We start from the raw sequence: 23621 nt of genomic DNA, 5'->3' as shown, positions 1-23621 counted from the left end.
CTTAAGCTGCAGTTGTGGTCATTTGGCAGATGCTTTAAATAGATTTCAGGGTTTGATTTTGGGTTTTGTTGTGGTTGTGATGTCTCCCTCACGTAGTCACTCAGTGTATTTCTTTTTCAGGTCCAGAATTTTGGTGTTCAATCTCCTACTTTGAAATGGACGTTCAGGTTGGTGAGATGTTCAAGGTTCCATCCAGCTGTCCCGTTGTGACTGTGGATGGTTACGTGGACCCGTCTGGAGGCGATCGCTTCTGCCTGGGACAGCTGAGTAATGTCCACCGCACTGAGGCCAGTGAGAGAGCCAGGTCAGCAGATCATACCGGCAATCTCCCTCGTCCTTGCTGATCGGTTGTGAATGTGTTCAGTGAGATACTTGCTATGGAAACATAATTACAAGATCTATTGTAACCTACAGTTCCAATTTTTAAAACATAGTACTGCTACAATTCCCTCGAAGCACAGGCAGACACAAGTAGCTTTGGATCCTTTTAGTTTTATAATAATAGTTAGTTCTATTGGCTGCTTGTAGGTGTTGAGGCTTTCGCGCAAACCTTAGCCGAGCCTTCAAAATAATAGTACTACTACTTGCCACTTAAATAAATTCTCAATCATGACATCTTAGAAAAGTAAACAAATAACATTAATAATGTTAACATAAATACCAGTTATAGCTACTTAATACTACTACAACTTCTATAGATAATTATAATGTGAAGGCTGTGGCTATGGAACTTGTGGAGCCTTCTACCTAACAGTAACCGTAACATTGGACTTACAGAGAAGTGTGTGAGTGAAGCTGGTGCATGGACATTCTACCATCTGAGATATCCAGGCTCTGATATTTACAAAATGCTAGGTTAAAGATGGGTTAGGGCTAAAGGTTTACGTACAATACTGTGAAAAATGTATAACGAGAAGAAAGTTTCATTCACTCACACAGTCGTGGCCATTATCCCCATTATACGATTCATCAGGTTGAGATTACATTAATTCCATGAAAGGCACTCACCCGGGATTATTTGTAAAAGTAAAGCTGTCTTTTGGTTGTTTGGCAGGAATTGTGTCAGTAATCAAAGCCAAGTTTACAGTCAATAACAAGAGAAGAGGCTAATAAAAACACTTTCTTACAGTCATGGGTCGCATTTCAAATCAATCCAGGGGCCTATTCTCAGAATGGGGAGGTTAGCAGGACAATTAATTGACGATTAGGCCCCCTGATGTTCCTGGATCTCTTGATTCTTAAAAGCAGTTGGATTTGTTGCCATAACGACATAGCCATCCATATGATCACCTGCTCACGAGCGGTTTTCAGTGCAAACAGGATTAGCTCACTGTTAATAAGCACAGTTCAACAACTAATATCAATACAAACAATCTCCCTCACCCCCACCCAGCAGTTCTTCATTTTTTCAAGAGATACTTGCAAAGGAAACATTACAAGATGTTAAAACAGCACTTACTACTACTACTACGACTCATCCTTCACATCGGCTTCTTTGTGCCTGCGTGTTTCAGGTTGCACATAGGTAAAGGTGTGCAGTTGGAGTGTCGTGGCGAGGGCGACGTGTGGATGCACTGTTTGAGCGACCACGCCGTGTTTGTACAGAGCTACTATCTGGACAGAGAGGCGGGACGAGCGCCGGGAGATGCTGTGCACAAGATCTACCCTGGAGCCTACATCAAGGTCTGGATCCAGTTCCGAAGGACAGAGCGCAATAACTGCACACTAATGTTGCCTGATGTGACAACAGCCACTCGGGTCCCAAAGCTGTCCGACAACATCAAGCTTGTCAGGCAAAAATGAAAACCTACAAAACATTTAGTGATGATTTTCAGCAAAGATTGTTACTAATGAAGATTTTTACTTTACGTTTTTAATGGTGAAAGTCAAAACAGATTTCTGTGGCAGTCTGTAGTAGAAGAGAGGTGATGCATTTATGGTCTGTGAGTATAAACTGTCTATTGCATTTGTGTGTTGTTTAGGTGTTTGACCTGCGGCAGTGCCACAGGCAGATGCAGCAGCAGGCAGCGACGGCCCAGGCTGCAGCCGCTGCACAGGCTGCTGCCGTGGCAGGAAATATTCCAGGTCCGGGCAGCGTTGGAGGCATTGCACCTGCCGTTAGTAAGTACTGTTCATTTCCTAACCCTTATTTGCATGATGTTACTTTTCATTTTGTCTCACTTTTCTTTCTTTACTAAGGAAATTCCTCAATGCATATATTTCTGTTTTTATTTTTTTGCACACCATGATCAGTTGCTGTACAACACCTTCAGTGTGTGTGCAGTACACTGAACAGTCACAAGAGTCACTAATTGCCTTTGTGCTGCAGACTTGTGAACTCTGCTGTATGTTCTGATGCTGCTCCATCTGTGCACACAACAAAGGTGCTCAGCGTGTCTTCTGGCTGCAGTTGCTCTATATGATGACGACTGTCCATAGGAAAAGCTATACTGGAATTTAAATCAAATGGTTTTGTCCTATAGTGTAGCATATACAGTGTCTGTCCTGTGTATTTAGAAATACAGTATATATCTATTTGTACAAACTAATTGACAATCTGACCTGATGGTGGCATTAGAGGAAAGGTGTTTGTTGTATACAAAACAGATCAGTCATTTTGTGGGGCTCTGCTGAGCGTGAATGGAGTAGGACACTTTTTCCTATCCAGCTCTGATTTGTGGTTTGGTGGACCCTTGATGATTTTCCTAACCTCCTCTGCCAAAAAGTGATCTTTTTTCTTTCAGGTACATTCAATGGTATTCAAGAATAGATTATTCATTCATTGATAATAATAATAATAATCGTCTCAGCTCATGTGCTGTTTTCTCTGATTACTCAAGCGTTCTTATATCTGATCATGCATCATTATTTTTAGATACTCAATTATTTACACATAAATCTACTCCCCATCCTTTGGAGATTCAAATCCTTTTTTCATTTTCAGTTTTCATATTCTATTGATCTCTCTTCCCTATTGTCTCTTTGTGTGTTTGTTTGTTTGTTTCCTCTTCTTTCTGTTACCGATTACTTATTATCATTATTTTCTTTTCATTTGTATGTCCCAAACTGTTCATTGGTATGTAATCCAATACTGTCTTCAATAAAACGCTGTGGGGAAAAAACATTTAGCGCTCTTGTCATTCCAGGTCTGTCTGCTGCAGCGGGGATCGGCGTGGACGACCTGAGGCGACTGTGCATCCTACGACTAAGCTTCGTAAAGGGCTGGGGACCCGACTACCCTCGGCAGAGCATCAAACACACCCCCTGCTGGGTGGAGGTCCATCTGCACCGGGCTCTACAGCTTCTGGATGAGGTGTTGCACACTATGCCATTGGCAGATCCGGGACCTGCTAACTGAGGATGACTGGATATGAATGTGCTGACACAGCCTCTCACATACACGTATGCACTCTAACCAAAAACATTTGTGGCCACGCACACATTAGCCTGCTGATATCACTGGGGTTATTCTAATGCTTTATTCTCTACAATCTAAACATAAACACACGGGGGACCAGTTTCAACAGACAGAGACATTTGTGGAAAAACCAGGGAGTTGTTTCAAAATTTCAACTCCTCCAATTCCTGCACGGAAGATTTCCTCTACTTGTGGAAATCTTGCGCAACATCGGTTTCATGAAATACACACCTAAAATCATGCATGATTACAACTTCAGAGGCAACTAAACACGTTAACAGAAACACTCGATACCTCTGGAAAATGCTGTCAGCGAAGACAAACAGCGGTTTTCTTGTTTTTTTTGCAGAAGAGAACAGAAAAATGAAGTAAGGACGCCTGTATTCTGTCATCTCTCCGTGCTCGTTCTCTTCTTCCGTGTCTTAATTTCAGTTTCAGACATCGATTGCTGCTTTACCCTTATAATGTTCAAGCTGTATTTTTTTTTTTGAACCAAAAGACTAAAAAGCCAAAAACATTCAGCTTTAAAGTGATGTTGTTAGTATTTGTGGTTAAACAGTGCTAGCATGTATGTAACCAAATCAACAAGCCAGAATACCTCATAACAAGCAGTGCAAACTCACCGTTTCACATTTTAAAGACTTTCTCCACATCGACGTCGAGCAGGATATGAAAATAAAAAAAACTCAAAATGTTCAGATGACACTATTAAATGAGTATAGTTCTTTAGATTTATACTGTAATACTGTACTGAGCCTTTGTGCCGGTACTGTTCCATGTTCCAGTAACAATCACCACCTCTTCATCGTTCCTATTCAATATCTATCTCAGCTATTCATACCTGTGTGTGTACAGTTCTGCCTTTTATGCAGCCGATCGGACTTCAGGTTGAATCGAGAGTTTAAAACGATCCGTTCCTGTCACGCCTGCTGTGACGTGGTTTGAGATGGGAGCATGCCTATGTTCCCTCAGCCCTATGTTCCCTCAGCCCTATGTTCCCAAAGCCCTATGTTCCCTCAGCCCAATGGTCCCACAGCCCTATGTTCCCTCATTTCTGAGATTTTTTTCAAAATTAGGCCCTATGTTCCCTCAGCCCTATGTTCCCTAACCCTAACCCTAACCCTTAGAAATGAGGGAACATAGGGCCTAATTTTGAAAACAATCTTAGAAATGAGGGAACATAGGGCTGAGGGAACATAGGGCCTAATTTTGAAAAAAAACGTAGAAATGAGGGAACATAGGGCTGTGGGACCATTGGGCTTAGGGAACATAGGGCTGACCCCGTTTGAGATTGACGACAAATCTGTGTCGGTATGACCAGACTGTCGACAAATCATAATCATGCGCCAGCCTTGAAAACATTGGCAGTAATTCATCAAAATCACACTTAACTACTCAGTGCCATGCTAAATAAGCATTGTGATCATTGAAGCTCATTCTAAGCTTCCCCAATGGGGGGTGTACCGGGTGAAAGCCATTGAAACCTGTCGTGCTAATGAGCTGCTTCAGTTAGTGTAACAGATAATGGACACTTCAAATCAAGAAAGGAAACTTTAATTCTCTCCTTTAGAGCTCTGCGCTTTTCAGAGATGAGGTCTGTGTCTGAGTCCTGGTGCATGGGGGAGTGAGTGAGGGTGTGTGTGTGTGTGTGTGTGTGTGTGTGTGTGTGAGAGAGCGAGAGATGCACAATGCAGGGGGTTGGATGCTGAGGAACAGATGCAGGTTGCTTGATGTGATGGGATCAGAAATTTTCCATTCGTATAAACGGGTCAATCACCGGAGTCATCTTCATCACTAAACTCATGGGCCAAATACAGTTTCAAACAGGATTTGATAGATCTTATTTAGCATACAATAAATACAGATGTTGATTGTTGTGCGATGGTGTGTTTTATGAATAGCTCAAATATAAAGCCTTGTTTTGGCTGGTTTTTGGTTGACAAACATCATTTTTTTTTAACATGCTTATTTGTGCCTTTTGTCTTCTGTCACAGTGGATGTCCGCTCCTATCGTCACATGAGAAAGTTCTGTTACATTGCACATTGTAATTTGATTTCTCTAATGTTGAAATGCTTTGATGGCATTATGTTGTTCCCAAAGGTATCAGTGTGTTCTATTTAAAGTCCCACTGCAGTGAAATGTCGTTTATATTTACAGTTTACCTAAGAGTATCAAGTAGGACTCTACTTAAATTATCAATTCATCATTTTAATCATAAATCAAGCTTTGCATAGTGTACTTTTGACGGATGATGGTCACTAGTTTCATTAGTTCCAGGTGAAAACAGGAATGCATGACCAACTAAAAGGCACATTATACCACAATATGTGTGTCCATTGCATTTAAAGTATATACTTATGAGGCCGTGATTACATACAGTAACTGCACGTGTAAATAATGATTGACTAGTTGTTTTGTTCTCATTTCTAGAGATACATTGAGACTAAATAATGTAAATCATGTAATGTCTAAAACAAACACGTAGTAACTAACTGTGTGCCGTCAGATTAACACTGTAGCTGACGGGGGAATAGAACAGAGAAATCCACCAATGGACAAATATCTGTAATTATAACTACAAGAAAATCAGCAACACAGCTACAAAGACAGTCGAACAAAAACATATATTGTACATGCAGTACCTCTAATGATGAGCTTTAACTAACTTTAGGTTTTCAAATCAGTCAACAACAAAAGCTCACCTGAAATCTCATTTTTGAGTGCTTCTGACTTCAGCAGAAATAGAACTACATTTCCTAAACAGGCTGACTGGTTACTGAAACATTAAATGACCAACAATCATTCCAAAAAAAAGGGATTTTCACTGCAGTAGGCCTTTGAAATAGCGCTGTCTCCTGCGTCAAACTGGCCTCCTTCAACAGATCTCAACTGATCTTAGCTGATTAGTGGTATTTATTGCCTTAGTCTTAGTCCTACGTGTCAATTATTAATCAGCTTGGCACCATTTTAATCAGTGGCATGGACAACACAAATATATCTATATTTTAAAGTATAGATCTAGCCTTTTTTTTAAACCTGCTCCTTCATTCAACCAAATGAAATCACTTCCATTATGTGCTCCCAAATGTGTTGCAGTGAGTGACTTTGTTGGTTTGTTCTTGAAATTCTTCCTCGGTACATTTAATCCACTGGGATGACGAAAAACACGGAAACTGCACATTGAAAGCATCGTGCTGTGTTTGGGGTCAATTAAAGGTGGAGGAAAGAGTTCTAATGAGAGCTCTGCTGATCATGATAATAATCACCTGTTTCTGTATGCCAGGACCTCTGCAAGTATTATAATTCACATCACAAAGTAACACTAATTGCACGTGAATAGGGCTTTAGTGAAATAACATTTAGCTCATCACGTGTCCCTGAAATATGGCCCCCAAAAGTGTTCACTTCTCTCCCTTTTCATACCACCGCACTACCTCTTTAAATCCTACAATGACAGACAGCTGATCCTGCCTAATTCTAACCAAAATCAGGTGTGACGGGCTATGACATCACTTCTTGGTTAAGGCACACGGACGAATGCATTTGGCCCCGCAGGGTTTACCTGGGTGAAACATGTCAGGACAAAATCTGAATTAAACCCACACCAAAACCTCAAAACCCTTCATTTACCATTACAGTCTTTTTTTACACCTAACTAAGTAATCATTCCATTCATGAAATCTACAACATGGTTATTGTAAAACATGCAATATTGAAGCTATGCGTGAAATAAAATTGTCTGTGGTATGGTATTTTTCTGATCTTGTAGTTATTTTTATTGTAAAGATGTGCTGCTCTTGTAATGTTGAGTGTATATCAAATACAATAAACATAATATCGTTTTTTTAAACAAACTGTTCATGTTTCTGCTGTTACGACACTTTGTTTTGGAGACTCCTCTTAGATTTTATCAGTATTCCATGTTTATACAGAGATGGTTTCGCAGCAGAGGAGGATGTTCTGTTGTTTGGTTTGGTTCTTCCTCAGCCTTTATTTGGTACTATTTTGTGCTGTAGTTTGTATTCGGGTCAGTACATGAAGACAGAAATATGAGACCATATTGATGAATACCAATGGAAATAGTATGCAGAGGTTTATTGAAGAAGAAGATGAAAACACACTAAAGGCATTTCATCTCTACACCTTGTCAGAAAAAAACAATAATTATTGAGGTCACCTAATGTTATAAAAACATTAAATTCAAAAAATTTAATAGGTGAGAATCCAATCGTCATTTTCCAAAGGGACGAAGAATCCTGTAAACGTGCCCCCAGTTCCCTCAGGTCATCTCTAATGGCACAAACTGATAGTACGTGCACATAGAGAAATAACTTGAGAGCTGAAGATTAATCTCACCAGAATAATAAATGTATTGTTACCCTCCCTCCACACTACAATACATCACATACATATTCTACATTTTCTGTTGTCCAGGCAGATATTGGGCACATTGGCATTTAGGATATAAACAAGGATTTCTCAGGAACTATCATTAATTGTGTGAATGTATGAACAGAATTCTATAATGACCTTCATTTTTCACTCTTGTCAGAAGAGCTGTGTGAGGTAGAATTGATGAATAAATGTGCTTCTTTCATCTTGACGTTTAAGAAGGATTCAAAAGAGGCAGCACAATGACCAAACAGCATAATATGACACATTTCATCTTTATTGTTTTAAAGATGTATATAAATTGCATAGAGATATACAGCCAGAAGGAAACTGGTCTAACTGGTGGACTTCTTCATTGCAATAGTTGGTGATGAATTTAGGTTAAATGAAGATCTACATTTCAATTAATCAATCAAAACTTTCATTTATATGCAACTTTTCCAACAGGGAATGGAACATGAACATTTGATTAAAACAGGACCAAAAAACTGCACAATCAAACAAAGAAGGTGAAGAAAAAAACAGTAAAAACAAATGTACAAACTGAAAAACAGTGATGATGCACACATCCCCAAAAAAAACAAGGAAGCTACAAAGCATTATTGTTCCTTCATTTCCTTTTAACTTGCCAAAAGTGCAACAAATAGGACGGACATCTTGGATATTCCATTTGTTAAAGGGAAAGGAAAAGCAATAATTAAAAATGGATGATGAGAAAATGGCAGGAAAGATTGGATGGAGACAGTAAAGAGAAAGTCCATAAATCCATAAATGCAAAGGATGTTAGGAGGGAAAATAGGAAGTAGGAAGTCACAAAACGAGGTTAAGATTTAATCAGAAGTAAATGACAGAATCTAGTGAATTACAAATGCTTGGCGTCAATACAAAGGTTAAAATGAAAGGAGAGAGTTCAAATGTCCACACATTATAGGCTAATGTCAATCAACTGTCTGCATACGCCGGTACAGTAGGTGGCGGTATGCACATTCTTACATCAAAGATTGCAATGTGCCACAAAATAAAAAGTAGACGAAGAAGAACACCCCACTCCTCCTGTAGCTGTTACTGACATTGGTACGACAGGTAGCAGCAGGTTAGCTCGCTGAAGGCTAGCAGCCGCGACGAGCCGCGAACAAAACAAGCGACCAACATGGACGCGTGGGTCCGATTCAACAGCCAGAGCCAAGCCAAGGAGAGAGTCATCAGGTAAACCTCTGACCAGCCGCACAGCTCTGCTAAGAAAGTTAGCTCATTGCATCCTCTACTACTTCAAAGACAACGTCAAAATAGACACACAACAGTTAAACGATCCGTTGCTGCGGTTTGTTGTTCCTTTGCCCGTCTGTAACTCAATTAAATGGGTAAACAAGTCTGATTGTGTTCGCTTTACACGCCGTGTTCATAGTTTCAGCTCACAGAATGGTCATCTTAGGTCATGAATGTAAACACTTACTGTATATGACTGTTGACATGGTAACAGTGTCAACAGTAAAAACGAGGTACAAAATACTCTCAAAAGAGATACAAAACAATTCAAAAGCACAGAGAACAACAACAAGACGACCATGTTGGGGAGGATGTGGGTCAGTATGTGGCAGCCCTCAAATCTGAGAGAACTGGAACAACATCACACACTGTGTAAACTGTGAGTTAGAGCTGGAGTCTGAAACTTGAGGTGAACTCTCTCTGGTCAATCATTTCGCAAGATTGCCTCATGCTTGCTGTGTTGTGACATTGCTGCTCATTTTATTGCATTTACAACCATCTGATGATCATGCAGAAACACGTCTGTACTCGTGTCTTCATTTGAGAATGTGTCTTTGTCTGTCTTTGTTGATGCTGCATTCTTTGGTTGTTCCCTCAAATCCTTTCTCGCTCATCTTTTAGGTCTTTGTGCATTTTGTGTTTCTTCCTCATTCCAACAGTGCACCCACAGCTCAGTTTGCTGAAGCATTAACCCATTGTTTAACACATGTTGTGATGGTGAATGAGACTCTTGGGATGGTAGCACTTGGTTCATGTAGCTACTGTGTTTTTGTGACCCCCTTGAGACACTGGTGTGTGTTTGTGTCTCCACAGGGCTGCTCAGTATGCCTGCACTCTGCTGGGCTACACACTTCAGAAGGGCGGAGCTGCAGATGAACTCAGAAAGACCGTCAGTCAGCTGGAGGCACACATGAGCCTGACGAGAAAACGTGAGTGTGCCCAGTCTGTTGATTCTTCTCCAAGCAGCGCAGATGAAGGACTTTGACTGATTGTCCCGCTCCTTCCCCTGCAGTGTTGCGTCTGGGGAACTCGGCGGAGGCACTGGAGGCAGCCAAACGGGCCATCCACCTGTCTGACAGCGTGCTCAGGCTCTGTCTCACCATCAGCCACCTGAACAAGGCCATGTACTTCGCCTGTGACAATGTCCTGTGGGCGGGAAAGACGGGCCTCTTTCCCAAACTGGACCAGCAGAAATGGAGTCAGAGGTCTTTCAGGTGGGTGTAGCAGGCTGCTGCCTCTTCTCCTCCAAATTACAAGAACAAAAACTAAAGACTGTGCCATTTTTCTACAACCAATTTTGCAATTAGTGAGGCTCTTGACATGTCTTACGCAATGTCAAGCAGTGTGACAAATGAGTGAGGTGCTTTTTTCCAGTTGGTCAGTGTCATGTGCTGCTCAGGTCTTTCATCCAGACTCGCACCTGTAAACACTCTTTCCGTTTCCAGGTATTACCTCTTTGCTTTGATCCTGAACCTGACGCGTGATGTCTATGAGCTCCGCCTCCTCATGGAGCGCGAGAGCCGCCACCACGCCGCCAAATCCCCCGCTTCACCCGGCACCACCCTGTTCGCCGACCCCCTGTCTGACACCGCCTCATCTGCCTCCGCCGCCGCTGTGGGCCGACCCTTTGTGCCGGCCTGGCTCGGCACGCAGCTCCACACGCTGGCGTCGGTGCTGTGCAACAACCCGCCGCTGCTGTTGGACCTGCTGAAGAACAGTTGTGATATCTTCATTCCTCTGGACCGGCTGGGGATTTACCCCACGGGGCAGGGCTTCGTAGGTGCCTGTGGCCTGGCCTCCTCCGTCCTCTCCATCCTCACCATGGTCCACCCCTGGCTCAAACTCAAGCCGTGAACCTGGAAACCTGGCAGATTGTAAGAACGCCCATTTCAGAAGCCCCAAGGAATCAGATTTGGACATGAGGAGACCATGATAACGTGTTTTGGAGAAGCATCAGAGACACTGTGACATGATTTCTTCTTGAGAAGCAAAATAATGAAATCCTTCAAATATTGTCAATATGGCTGATAGGAGGGACGGACCCTTGACGATTGTGTAAACAAATGGTTTTAACAAATGGTCTTTATGCAGTAGTTTATCTCTGCAGCATACATATACTGTTTCCCTTATCAAATCTGACAGCCGACCTGCATGATGTCATCTCTGAAGTAATAATCCAGGCCCATCTGCATTCAGGGTTCAGGCTCGGGTGCGTACCTGTGCGCTCATGCTTAGCTCCACATGGGGCTTCTTTGATAAAGCCATGTACTCCGGAGGCTGAGCGGCGCACAGTGAAGTGACGGCGGCTCAGGTTTGTCCTCACGTTCCCCAAGAGAGCAATGGGTCTCACTAAGTTACCGCTGTTTTCTTTTATCACCTTATTTGTTTTTAGTTGTACAATAATATCCGAGGTGTTTGTCACTAGCAGGATATCAGTAAAGTATCAGATTGGATACGGTTTTATAGAGGTGGAGTTGTTTCTGACGCTGTGTGGCTGCATTGGAGGACAGTGGAGTCCATTAGCAACATGTTCATCTCCAGCAAAGTCCAGTATTTACACCGATTCAAAGTCCAGTTTGTTGGTTTGCAGTGTGGACCTGCTGCAGCTTTGGCATGACGGTGAATGTTTCAGTCAGACGCAGGAGCACTGTTTCTTCAGCTCCGCATGTAAATAAATAGTTTGAGTTACTGTACGTACACGCTGCACTAAAATTGAGATTAACTGCAAGGTGGCAGATTTAAAAAATGCAAAGTATATTTATACTTTAAAGAGTGAATACTTTTTCTAAACAGGTGTGTCACTATCATGGGTTACTTGTAATTGCTTATATTTGTATTCTGATTGGACTGAATGTTCCCATGTTAGCTTTTTTCATTTTCAAGATATGATGTCATCAAGTACCTTTACATGCTGGTTCAAACTTTGAACCATTTCAATTAATAAATTTTTTTCAAGTTTCATGCATACATCATAACATTGAAATGCTTATAAATTGAAGTATGCTTACACCACTTGATGTACCTGAATTATGTTAGTAAATCCATTCATGTAGGACTTTATCTCCTCACCTGGTGGACTCCTATTATTTCCGTCCTCATTGTACGCAACCTTTAGCCTTTACTACAGTACAGACATATAGGGTATAGGATGCATGTAAACAGTGACTGGCATTCCTACTCTATAGTGTTTATCTAACATCTGTCCCTGGCAAACAAGTCAAATTATAACACCCAAACTACTAAAGTTAACTTGAAAGCCAATCTAATCTTCTTACCTGTTTACTTACAATGGGATTTTACTGTGTTTCTGCATCTAATTAAAGCTCATTTCTGCTCTGTATTTTGTTTGTTTTTATTGGCTACCTGGAGTCGGTCACTTTGGGGGGGAACAGATGAGACTCAAGATAAATAAAAAACATTTAATAGGGGATGGTACAGTTACAGGGGAAAGGTAAAAACAAAATATAAAAACCGACACAGAATCGGACCATTTCATCTTCCTGAACACAAATGGAGCCTCAGCTGCTGGTGTCCTCTGGTCCACATCAGGAGCGTCTATAAAATAGCAGGTGATGGAAAAAAAGGCTCCAAAAATGTCAAGGCCAACTGTGGAAAGAAAAGTGTTACATTTAAATATTCAATTTAACATCAAATGACATCGCTGAATGCATTGGTGAAATACTAAGGTGCTCCTACCTGAAACTCCTCTTCACTCCTGGGTCTCCATGCTGTCGTCCTCTCCGTCTCCTCCCTCGTCCAGGGCTTCGTCTTCCTCCTCCTTCCTCTCTGGAGGCTTCTCGTAGGCCTTCTCTGATGGAGTGACGATCACGCCGTCCCATGTGGACATCTCTGATGCCAGATCTGTAAGAGACATCGGCCAACCAGGGTCAGAGTCAGAAAGCTTAGATTCCTCTGGGTCAATATTAAGATTGGACACTTTAGTTTGTGTCTTAAACATACCACACAAGTAAAAGAGTTCCAGCAAAATTACATTTACGGTAGAATTGTTGATTTATAATTGGTATATACAGTTGTATATACCATTGTCTCATTGTAAGAGTTCTTGGTTTCTTGTCGGACTAAATTTAATGGCTGATCGATTCATAATTGACTTTCTAGCCAATTTGCTTTGGAGTTTACTCTACTTCGGGGTTCCAAATTAACTGCTAATTTGATGAAATCCTCCAGTTTCCTTACTATGAGGGAGTATACTTTCAGATAGAGGCTATGTGCCTGCATAAAGACGTGTGTTGCTTACAGCTCGCGTCTCCCTCAAGGCCCAGAATCTTCCGGTAACCTCCATGAGACAGCACCCTCACCAGAGTCTGGGCTGTGAAACACACCATGTCCTGCAGAGAAACACAATACACACAAACACAAAGTCAACCTTTTTGCCAAATGTTCCAATGGTATTACCTATACCACCAATCAAACGAGTAATCAGAAATGCGTTCTCTAAAGAAAAGGCTCCGATTGCAGCGTTGAAGTGTTAAAGTCTGAAAAATGTTTGAATGGTTTCTATACCTGAAAGTATGAAGGGCTGAAGGAAGTTGAAATGTATTTTAATCTCTGCTTAATTGTGCCGTGGCTCAGGATGGTCGAGCAGTTGTCTTGAAATCATAAGGTTCTTGGTTTGTTTCCAGGTTCGGAGAACACTTTTCACACTTCACTTGTTCAGCATTTGACCAAAATTTCAACGTTTGCGATCGCAGCCCATTTTCCACAAGAAATGCATTCCTAGTTCAATGCAACACTTGGTAGGAGATGTAAAGATGTTATATACTCTCAAGAAATGTCAAGTACCTTCTATTACTCAACCACTGTTTTCTTTCTCATTTAATTAGGTATAGGAGTACATAAGGGGAATAGGGTGGACATAACCAAATCAACAACAAACAGGAATCCCACCCTGGCAATGCTGAGACCCTGCAGGCTTTACGGCAGAGTAGGAACAGGTGACGTTTGTGTTAACCTGTCCTTAAAGATGCGCATCATAACACAGAGTACAGTCATGTCCCGTTGTCAACTGCCTCACATCCTTGTGTGGTGAAGCGATGAGATGAACTCACCTGCTGTTCCAAAGTCATGACTGTGTGGACTCTGAAGTTCCCGCTCTCACAGGGGTCGGTGATGCCCACAGAGCCGGGCAGAAAGAGGCCGGCGGCCAGCATCTGCAGGCAGCGCCTTCAAAATGCAATACAAGCATGAGTGTGACAGAAAGTTGAGAGAGAGAGAGAGAGACACACACACGTTTCAGACGTCACTGAAAGCCAACCTGTAAGCCACGTTCAGAGACAGAGGCTGCCTGGAGGGGTTGTTCATCACTGCAGAGTGGCCCTGAAAAACACACACACACACACACACACACACACACACACACACACACACACACACACACACACACACACACACACACACACACACACACACACACACACACACACACACACACACACACACACACACACACACACACGATTGGTTTATAATGCACAATCGATCGCTCTTTTAAGGCCCTACAAATTTGGGAACTACTGCAACGCACAAGTGACTTTGGTAATCAAGTAAATTTGTGTTTTATGAATTTTTGTGTTTGACCAAACATTTAAGCACAGTAAGTGCGAAGCAACATAGATGTGGACTTACTAGCAGGTCCAGGATCCAGGGCGTGAGGGGTTCAAACCCAGGGAAGAGCAATCTCAGGTCCTTCAGGAGGCGGATCAGCACTTTGACCCTGTAAAGTACGGGGGCGTCAGAGGTCATTGTGGTCGTTTATGCTCGGAAACACTGGGAAAACTGAAAAGAGGCATTCTCACGTGGACTGTGAGGCGTTCTCCTCAAACCAGCGGGCGTGACGGATGGCAGCGAGGGCGCTCTGGAGCACCTTGATGTCCACTGAAGAAACAAACAAACACACACACTTTACACTCACACTTTAACACACACCACAACCCTGAACATTGTAAGTGTGTGTTTGTGTGTGTGTACATGTGCAGGTAAGCTCATACAGTGTAGTTCAGGGTCCAGCTTGCGCAGATTGGGGGGGACCGTTGTGATGAGGATCTTGACGGTGGCGTCGGCCGAGCTGATCTCAAAGCCCGTCTCATTGGTCAGCATGGAGAGCACTGAGCACCAACACACACAGTGAGGGGGTCAATCAACTACATAAACATATAACTACAATATCCTGCATATACACACAGCTCTTTAATAAGCAAATGTATTTACCTTCAGCTGGGTCCTGTGTGCGTAGCGTCTCCACTACTTTGTTGCCCAGAGCAGCAACAGCTTCCACTATAATGTAGAGAAACACACGGATTATAGAGGCTGTACATCATTTTGTGACTGTGAATCCTATTTACATTAGAACAGAACCTGAGCTACACAGAGAATGGAGGATGTTTGGATTGGAGCTTGACCTGTGCCTGATATTCTGAACTGAACCCAAACCTGTAACCCAAGGGTGCTGCCTGAGTCCAATACAACAAGGGGTCACAATGTTGTGCCAGGGTTCAGTACACATTTGGTGAAAGAAAAACATTCCATAACACATTTCCCTTTTTCCTGTAACTAAATCACTTAGAATCACAAGATAAACAAAACTAAACCCAAACTTATCTCAAAAATAAACAACATTTTGTTATCTAAAATGAAACAATTGCCTTTTAGGGAATGGAACACATGTAACACGTGTTCCAAATGTTACAGATTGTGAACCTTTAACCATTACACCCCTACATCAAACCCTATGGTCCACTCACATGTAGGCAGGATCTTGAGGATCACCACTAGGTCGGCAACGTTGTGTCCTGTGGTCATTGTGCCCTTCTTATAAGAGCCCACCTGACGCACCTCCTCAATTTGCTGCAGGGACCAGAGGAAAACACATCATCAACCGTTTGATCATTGTTTACTCGCCAATAATGTTCACTGGCTCCAACAACAACAAATTAGAACTAACTATTCCTGATTAAACTGACCTATCAGAGTCAAATATCTGCACTTGTTATTCTTTGCAATGGTTTCTCTTGATTGTTCACATTTCTAGCAAAGTGATTTCAATTCCTCTTAAACTTTGGGTTGTAGTTTGAAACTACGACATACTGTTGGAGCAATTTAATGACATACGTGACAGAAACTTGTCACGTCATGTTAAATTTAAAATAAAGGTTTAACTTAATTGTCCAAAAAGGTACAAAGAAGTTTGAGAACCACCAGCATGTTATGACACATTCAGTAGTTGTGATACTGTGTTGTATGGAAATATGCTGCCGAGCTCTTTGCATTTTGTGGCATGGGAAGATGGTGGCAGAGGCATGGGGCCTGTGGTAGTTCTTGTAATAATAAACCGGAGAGAACTAGTGAAGGTAAAGTGACTGTAGAGACGAGTTATTGCCATCTTCCTTCTCATTAAGAGAAACACGCATGCAATGACACGATTGATGATCTGAAAAACACTGATCAGCACTACAGTGACACAGAAATTCTGTAATTCATCTTTAAGTGAGCAGTGTCAATAACATGACTCACCACTTCAAAGTTGCCAGGAGCAACAATAAGGTTATCGATGACATTGTTGATCTTTGTAACCAGGGACAAGATGGACGACTAAAAGCAGAGGAAAAAGACCCGTTAGTAACATCATCATTCAATCAATGAACAAACAACTTGATTTGTCAAAGAGTATGAAAATATGACATGTAAATGTACTGTACGTGTAACAGTAAAAGTAAATGGATGTGGTGCCTTCAGGGTCTCTCACCTGTTCTGCAGGTGTGGGGCTTAAATCCTGGTTCCTCTTCAGCAGACTCTCGCTGAAAGAGGTCTCATCACCTGCAGGCTTGACTCTGGGAAAGGCCATCTCACACTGGAGAAACAAAACAATATACACTCATACTGTGTGTGCTGAACAGTCACTGGAAATGCACTTGGGTATTTTGAAACCTCTTTAAAAATTGGACTGCAATCCAGATTTTTTTTTTAGCTGACACTACATAATGCAATTGAAAATGACCTGGACAAAATTATTGGGACCCTAATATTTTAAGGGCACAATCGTTTGAAGTATCTTTAGAAAGTGTTTTCCTCACACGATGTGCTAAATTACCCCACAATGTAGCAGCTCAGAGAATGCGGAGGAGATAATAGAGCATTTAAAGTCGCATAACGTTGTTCTATTTGGGGATCCATTAGATATGTTTAGATGTTATTGTTGCATGTTAAATTACTATCTTTGCGCTGTTGAGGACAGTAGCGTGCATAAGTAGTTCCATAAGCTTGATTCAAAGGCCTACAGACCTGATAAGTGAAATATAATCTCAACAATGCTCCAATTTACTTATCAGTGACCTAGTTTGAACGCAATTACTACAAAAATCATTTAACATTTATAAAACCCCTTTAACTGCGTCCCTGCATGGTCTGATAGGACAGACTGTATCATGCTGTATAACAAAGTCACGCAGGATTTAAACATACAGGCCATTAAATCACTCAGTACTACAAGATACTGCACATGGCTGAAAGGTTCCATGATGTTCCATTCATAGTTTGATTGGACCTCAAAAGCGTTTGTGGCTCAGACTTTTCATCTTTCTCCTGTTCAAGTCGCTTCTCAATTATAAACAATCATCATTACTCACCACATAGAAATCAAATGGGATGTGTGGCACAAATGGACGATACCTAAAAACAGAAATGAAGATTATAAGAATATTTTTTTAGCAATTCTGACTGCAACAGTGTATTTTGGATAACAAATCCTGGTACTACACTTATTATTTACATTCTGTCCTGTTCAAATATCATCACATCTCAGCTCTCATTTCACTGATTAGTATCCAATCAATGTAACCGAATCAACAATAGCGATTGTATTATTCGTTCATGAAGGTTCATCTAAAGATCTGATGCATGAAAACTATATAACATGTGATTTCAGAACACAGATTTGACCGGTCTTGGCAGAGGAGTGTATTCTTTCTGAGGGCCCTTCTAGACACAGCTGTTCCTTCCCTTCCTCTGTGTGGAGTCTCTGTTTTCTCCTCATTCTTCCATCATTATGTCATATAGTAAATGATCGTCTCTAGCTGACAGCATTGGAGGCTGAACTCACCCCTGCACCAGTCCTCCCCGGGAGCCGAATCGGCCTCCCCGGCCCCTGCCTCGGTCTCCTCTGGACAAAAACACACAATCAGACATGTCAGAGAAGAAAGAAGGTCGTGCTGATACAAAAAGCAGCTTTCACAGACAAATGTTCAAGTATTCCATAGTCTAATAAGGAAAGAAATAGCTGCAAGGAGGACAAAAACAAGCTTATAAAACATTAAGAAAATAGAGACATGAAAGATTACACAGTAGAGCATACTATCCCATCATTACTAATTGAATTGGACGTTAGATTACTATTGTATTTCGTTTAAGGCAATAAATAAGACATGTAAACGTATCGCTTGCACCCATTCAGTCAGATGCTAAATGAACCACACACGCCAGTTTGAATTCATTCATCGAACGCCTAGCTACCGGGCTACATAGCCATGTGGTCTGTTGGTTTGTTCTTAAATTGCATCAATTCGTGTACATTTCTTCCGTAGTTCCGAAAGTAAAAGCATCATCTCTGTTCTTTGTCGTTAATACATAGCTAGCTATCACGCACACAATACACAGATAAGCTAACCAGTGATACTACAACTTAAAACTAGACGACAGTCAGTATGAGGAAATGTATCAAAATTGACGTGCATTAATAATGCAGACAGATCAAATAGAATCACCTCATTGCGTAAGACGTTTTGGAAATTAATAGAGCCGATTAGAAGAGAAGTGTCGGTCGTGTTTCTGACCGGTTCGGCTGTTTCACTTCTCCTTCTTTTGGTTAATAACAGTTTACCAACCAAACTGTAAGGTGAACACTGCCACCTACTGTAGCGCGGCCGGTAGTACCATTAGTATACAAAGCTGCCTCTTCTTATACTTCAAGATCTGTGGTTGACAGACCAGCTCATCGGTGCATTACCGCCCCTATGTGGACTGGAGGGGGAAGCAGTAGCCTGACTGAAACTACTAATTCTCGCTAAACCTGTTTCCTTTAAGAAATGGATGACTGGATGAATGTCTGCAAGATATTCTAGAGTACTTTTCCAAGTAGACCCTGCAGTTCAGTGTGCAATTCAATGCAGTATGTCATTGAGTCCTGTGTGTATTATTCTTCATCAGGTTTATGATGCTTTCTCCTGTTTGATTCTAGCTCCCTAACTACACTAAACTGAACTAAACTAAACTAAACTAAACTAAACTAAACTACACTACACTAAACTACACTGCACTACACTATACTACACTAAACCAAACTAGTATTAATGAGAAAGTGAAATATTCCAAATTCATTCAAGTTTTTTTTTTCAAGTCTTCCACTGACTCATAATAAACCACTGCACATTCACTTTATTTAACAGTAGTCTTAAATTAATTTATTACAATAATTCCCTGCACGTTTTTTAACACTTTATTCATCAGCATTCTTTTAGTTTACTTATTCAATTGTGTGTGTTTTTAATTTTAGTATTCACCGAGCTGCTGTTTGTACATGTTGTTTTATGTTGTTTTATATGTTGTTTTCTGTTGTCTTTTCTATATGTTATACGTTCACACCTAGAACCACAGCAAATTCCTCTTAAGTGTAAACTTAATTGGCAAATAAAGCATTCTGATTCTGATTCTGATTCTGATTTTGCAGGACTGAGGCCTAGTATTTACTAAAATATGAGTCTAATAATTTTGGCAACAGAAATAGAATAGATATTATTAGCATGTGTATAAACATCTGTTTAACATATAGTAAATTATTTAATCCCTGTATCATATATTATTCAATTATCGCACTTCTGGTTAGATGCTATCTGCATTCTGTTGCTTGTACCTGTGACATACGCAATGACAGAAAAGTTGAATCTAATCTCATCTAATCTAAAAATGTTCAGAGTGTCATTAGTTTACTTATTTCCATTGGACTTGTTTTGCTCACTTCCACACCCACACATAGAGCAAAGCCTAAAAAAGGCAAAAATAGGTTAAACTTGTGAGAAAACATGTGCTCATATGACTCTCCACTCGCTTCATGCTGAACTGATGTCGTCCCTTTTATCCTTTTTCATTTGACCTTCTGAACAAGACCAGGACATACAACATGTGTTCAACAAATTTAATGCATTAGTCAGTTACTTCCATGTGGAGTAGAAGGGGCTCACATACACACATCATAACACACACATGATATTTATGAAGCACAGTGAAGTGAGAGGTCAGTCATCCACTATGACTGTTTTGTGACATATTTAATGGATTTCCATCCAACCCTTATGACATACTTCAATAGAACATGTCTCTCTACTTGTCCACACACAAGGACCCAAAACTGCTCCACAGGCGCCGTATCATGGCTGCCCTGCGTTGACCCCTCTGTAATGCATGTGTGTGTGTGTGTGTAAGACCTTTTTACTTTACTTCTAAGGGCCATTGTAGTAGTGCTAGCAGATGGCAGGCCGGCGGTGCTGACGGAGTTGGAAAGTGTTTGGGAGTGTTGCTTTCTTCGGGAGGTTTTATTGTTGACAGTAAACAAAAAGTAATCTTGCAAAGCTTTTACTGTGACATTCAGGCTAACACTGAGATATACAACAGGCATCATACCTCTCCAGTTTTACACTTAAACTTCAGATTAGATAATAATTGTAACACAAAGTTTATATGAACCAAATATTTACAAGAACCACATTAAGATGATTTCTCCAATCAAAGAGCAAACACTGAGGGTGTGGACGGGGCAGATCTGACTGTATGTGTGAATGAGTAGGTAATATCAAAGGGATGTGATTCATTTCCGGGCCTGCCTCTGAGCTCTGCCCATTGTTGATCTGAAAGAATAAAACCCTGCAGATTAAAGACGACAACCACATTTATAAAACAAGAAAACAACAGAATTCCAGAAATCAAGCAATACTGAACCCAATTTGACTGACGTTCACCAAAATGGGGGATCATTTGAGATGGATTTGGAACAACACTCTGTGCTTACTGATTATTTGCATTTTAGGTAAGAAATTTACTATTATTAATGGCCTGTCAGAATATCACTGTGCTGTAAATGGAGATCTACGCTGACTGCTGCAACCATAACATACAGCAATTATACTAAAAGCAGAGAAAACACTCATTGCATGTGACTCAAGTAAGCGCATTTTCCTACTTCATACGCCTTTTCAGTATTTAGCCTAATTTCACAACATAACAAGTAATATATAATATAATAAACGCAATGCATTGGGACATTGAGATCGGGATGTGGGAGGCTGGGGAATGTTGCAATCGGATGCAAGGATATTCTGACACTGGAGTAAAATCCAAGCAATTGCTGAGGTTTTGTCAGTAAAAATATATCAGTGTTAATATGAAAGTGGCTGCACAGAAAAGACAGAAGAGCACAATTAGCAGAGCGTGAACGAGAACCACTAAGTGGAAGAAGATAGGAAATAAAATGACTTGATCTAATGATGTATTTCCTCTGGGCCGTTGCTTTCTGTCTGTCTGTGGGCTTCCTTTAGATATATAATAACAAATGTGGGGAAATAAGAGTATAAGAGGTAAATTCGACTGTTGTATGTCACTGCAGGCCTCCCGTCTGTCCAGTCTCAGCAGCTCAGCTCTGCTCAGCGGACGGCTTTCTTTCTGCATATGGAAATCACCAACAGAGAGTTCACCCCTGCAATGCAGAACCCAGCATCTGTGGAGTATCAGACCATGTTTAAAGAAGTAGATGATGTGGTAAGATGAATAAGCTTTCATTACATAACAGATACAAAACAACTGTTACCTTTACCAAAGCCTGCACCAATTAATAAAAGAAAAGTGTTTATTACACTTTTGGGGTGGTGGAGGACATAAATATAATGTTTCATTGATATGCATTTTTAACATGTTAAATAGAACATTTTAAAGGCAGTGTGACAATAAATTATTGCAGGTTGACTGATAAATCCTGAGCCTAGCACAGAGTGATGTCATTGCATTAAGGTGTTAATTATTTTCTATCATTATCTGCTTTCCAACTCACACACACACACTTGTGGAAAACTGAAGGGGTTTTAGCTTCATCTCAAGTTTTTTTGTTGGCTGTCCAGAATTCTCTTCCCTATCTGATCTGAGGTAAAAAAAACTAAATTATTTGTATATTTGGGAAGAGATGAAAGTCTTCAGTTGCCAAGTCTGGCGAGTAGGTGGATGCTGAACTGGTTATGGACAGCAGCCATGGCAATTACTGCGTGTGCAGACTCATTGCAGCGTAATATGCTTCAGCAGTCCTTTGCATTCTTACTGCAGTATAGCAAAAAATCAGCTCATCAGCTCATCTTACTAACTAATGTCTAACATGTGAGAGAGCTGACATGAGCTCATCTTTGAAAGAAATCCATTGTGTTTCCATTGTTAGCTCTTCCAAATAGGTTGTGTCTGTCGGGATAATGGGGGTTTCAGTGAAATTTGGTGGGCAGGTTGAACGTGCAGGGAACATCCAGGGAAGAATTCATAAAGTTCTGGCACTAGTCAGGCTGATGGTGGTGCTGTAATCACCACAAATTCAGGTTGGCCTATAATCATTGAATGCCATGAGTCATAGGATCTAAATGATTTTTCCTAAAATTCATTGGTCTGTCACATCCATCCATACAGGCCAATTACCCACAAGCTTTTTGTCTATTTTAAATTATTTTCTTTTTGTACCTCCTCCTACAATTGTTAGTCAACATAAGTCACACAATTGTAATTGCAATTTGTTTTTGATATGCTTTATTGGCACTGAAATCACACCATCAACACAGACAATTCAGACACATTTCCAGAGATTGTTTATTCTGTACATGCACCCATTTTCAGTATACAATGATGGAAACGCTTTACTGTGCAACTCATGTGATATGCACCCAATCTGAATTACTGCATTACACACACAAATCATTCATACAGAATCCAGTACATGGTATAGTAACTTCTGATCAACTCTGTTTCACAGTAAAATACAATTGATCTGTCTTTGTAATTCAGCTTCATAGTGTGTTTGCATGTGAGGACATCTTTGTATGTCCAACATACAAGTCCTACGGAGGAATTGCGGCAATTACTTTCAGGTATTGTCTTTTTTTTATCCATGGAGAAACTGTGCACTGAGTGTAACATGCTGTCAGATGAGACACAACTTCTATTAGTGGTTGTGCAGGTTCCTTTTTCATAGCAGAAACTTCTGTGCAGTACATTCCGCTGCACATTGTATTATTCTTGACCATTACAAGATGTGAAAAAGTGAACTGTTGACCACAACAGATTAAATGTTGAGGAGCACAGTAACCTATCAAGTGACAACAGTTCCAATGACATATAATGTGTTCTATGTTTGTTTTGTTGCACTAACATTATTGTATATATTGACAGATCTGGATCAGTAATTGCAAATGCAACAATAGTCTTCAACACACTTGCCATCAATCAATTCATTGT

The 23621-nt window shown here is 40.9% G+C and overlaps 3 protein-coding genes across 6 annotated transcripts in view; 2 read left to right on the top strand and 1 right to left on the bottom strand.

Annotated features, from left to right (window-relative positions):
* The window catches only part of smad10a (SMAD family member 10a), a 62461-nt gene extending 56240 nt beyond the window's left edge, over positions 1 to 6221 (top strand). For all 4 annotated transcript variants that reach the window (XM_076157108.1, XM_076157110.1, XM_076157109.1 and 1 more), the window contains 4 exons: positions 121 to 304; positions 1515 to 1683; positions 1983 to 2121; positions 3147 to 6221. In XM_076157108.1, the coding sequence (XP_076013223.1) occupies positions 121 to 304; positions 1515 to 1683; positions 1983 to 2121; positions 3147 to 3358 (704 nt within the window). In that variant the 3' untranslated portion in view covers positions 3359 to 6221. The remainder of the gene's footprint in view (positions 1 to 120; positions 305 to 1514; positions 1684 to 1982; positions 2122 to 3146) is intronic.
* A 2626-nt stretch (positions 6222 to 8847) lies between these two features.
* pex11b (peroxisomal biogenesis factor 11 beta) lies at positions 8848 to 12417 on the top strand. The gene is made up of 4 exons (XM_076157153.1): positions 8848 to 9017; positions 9891 to 10006; positions 10090 to 10291; positions 10523 to 12417. The coding sequence occupies exons 1-4, from the start codon at positions 8962 to 8964 to the stop codon at positions 10929 to 10931; spliced, it is 783 nt and encodes a 260-aa protein (XP_076013268.1). The 5' UTR covers positions 8848 to 8961; the 3' UTR covers positions 10932 to 12417.
* Positions 12418 to 12482: 65 nt separating this feature from the next.
* ilf2 (interleukin enhancer binding factor 2) lies at positions 12483 to 18985 on the bottom strand. The gene is made up of 15 exons (XM_076157152.1): positions 18854 to 18985; positions 18193 to 18252; positions 17720 to 17762; positions 16840 to 16944; positions 16608 to 16685; positions 15839 to 15941; positions 15306 to 15371; positions 15086 to 15202; positions 14894 to 14972; positions 14724 to 14811; positions 14353 to 14414; positions 14147 to 14261; positions 13336 to 13426; positions 12774 to 12938; positions 12483 to 12683 (listed from the first exon to the last, which is right to left on the bottom strand). The coding sequence occupies exons 1-14, from the start codon at positions 18856 to 18858 to the stop codon at positions 12787 to 12789; spliced, it is 1164 nt and encodes a 387-aa protein (XP_076013267.1). The 5' UTR covers positions 18859 to 18985; the 3' UTR covers positions 12483 to 12683; positions 12774 to 12786.
* Positions 18986 to 23621: the final 4636 nt, after the last annotated feature.

The sequence above is a fragment of the Genypterus blacodes genome, unplaced genomic scaffold (genome assembly GCF_046128005.1).
Source record: "Genypterus blacodes isolate CSIRO-AG114 ecotype Tasmania unplaced genomic scaffold, CSIRO-AGI_Gbla_v1 ptg000072l_1, whole genome shotgun sequence".
NCBI lineage: Eukaryota > Metazoa > Chordata > Actinopteri > Ophidiiformes > Ophidiidae > Genypterus > Genypterus blacodes.
This window is presented reverse-complemented; position numbering and strand designations above follow the sequence as displayed.

What these genes read in the sequence shown, in the direction of transcription:
- pex11b (XM_076157153.1), top strand. Translation starts at nt 8,962, where the DNA reads ATGGACGCGTGGGTCCGATTCAACAGCCAGAGCCAAGCCAAGGAGAGA. An exon ending in GCCAAGGAGAGAGTCATCAG is followed by an intron (nt 9,018 to 9,890) that starts GTAAACCTCTGA and finishes GTGTCTCCACAG; the next exon opens with GGCTGCTCAGTATGCCTGCA. An exon ending in CATGAGCCTGACGAGAAAAC is followed by an intron (nt 10,007 to 10,089) that starts GTGAGTGTGCCC and finishes CTTCCCCTGCAG; the next exon opens with TGTTGCGTCTGGGGAACTCG.
- ilf2 (XM_076157152.1), bottom strand. An exon ending in TCCCATTTGATTTCTATGTG is followed by an intron (nt 16,945 to 17,719) that starts GTGAGTAATGAT and finishes TTGTTTCTCCAG; the next exon opens with TGTGAGATGGCCTTTCCCAG. An exon ending in GCCCCACACCTGCAGAACAG is followed by an intron (nt 16,686 to 16,839) that starts GTGAGAGACCCT and finishes CTCTGCTTTTAG; the next exon opens with TCGTCCATCTTGTCCCTGGT.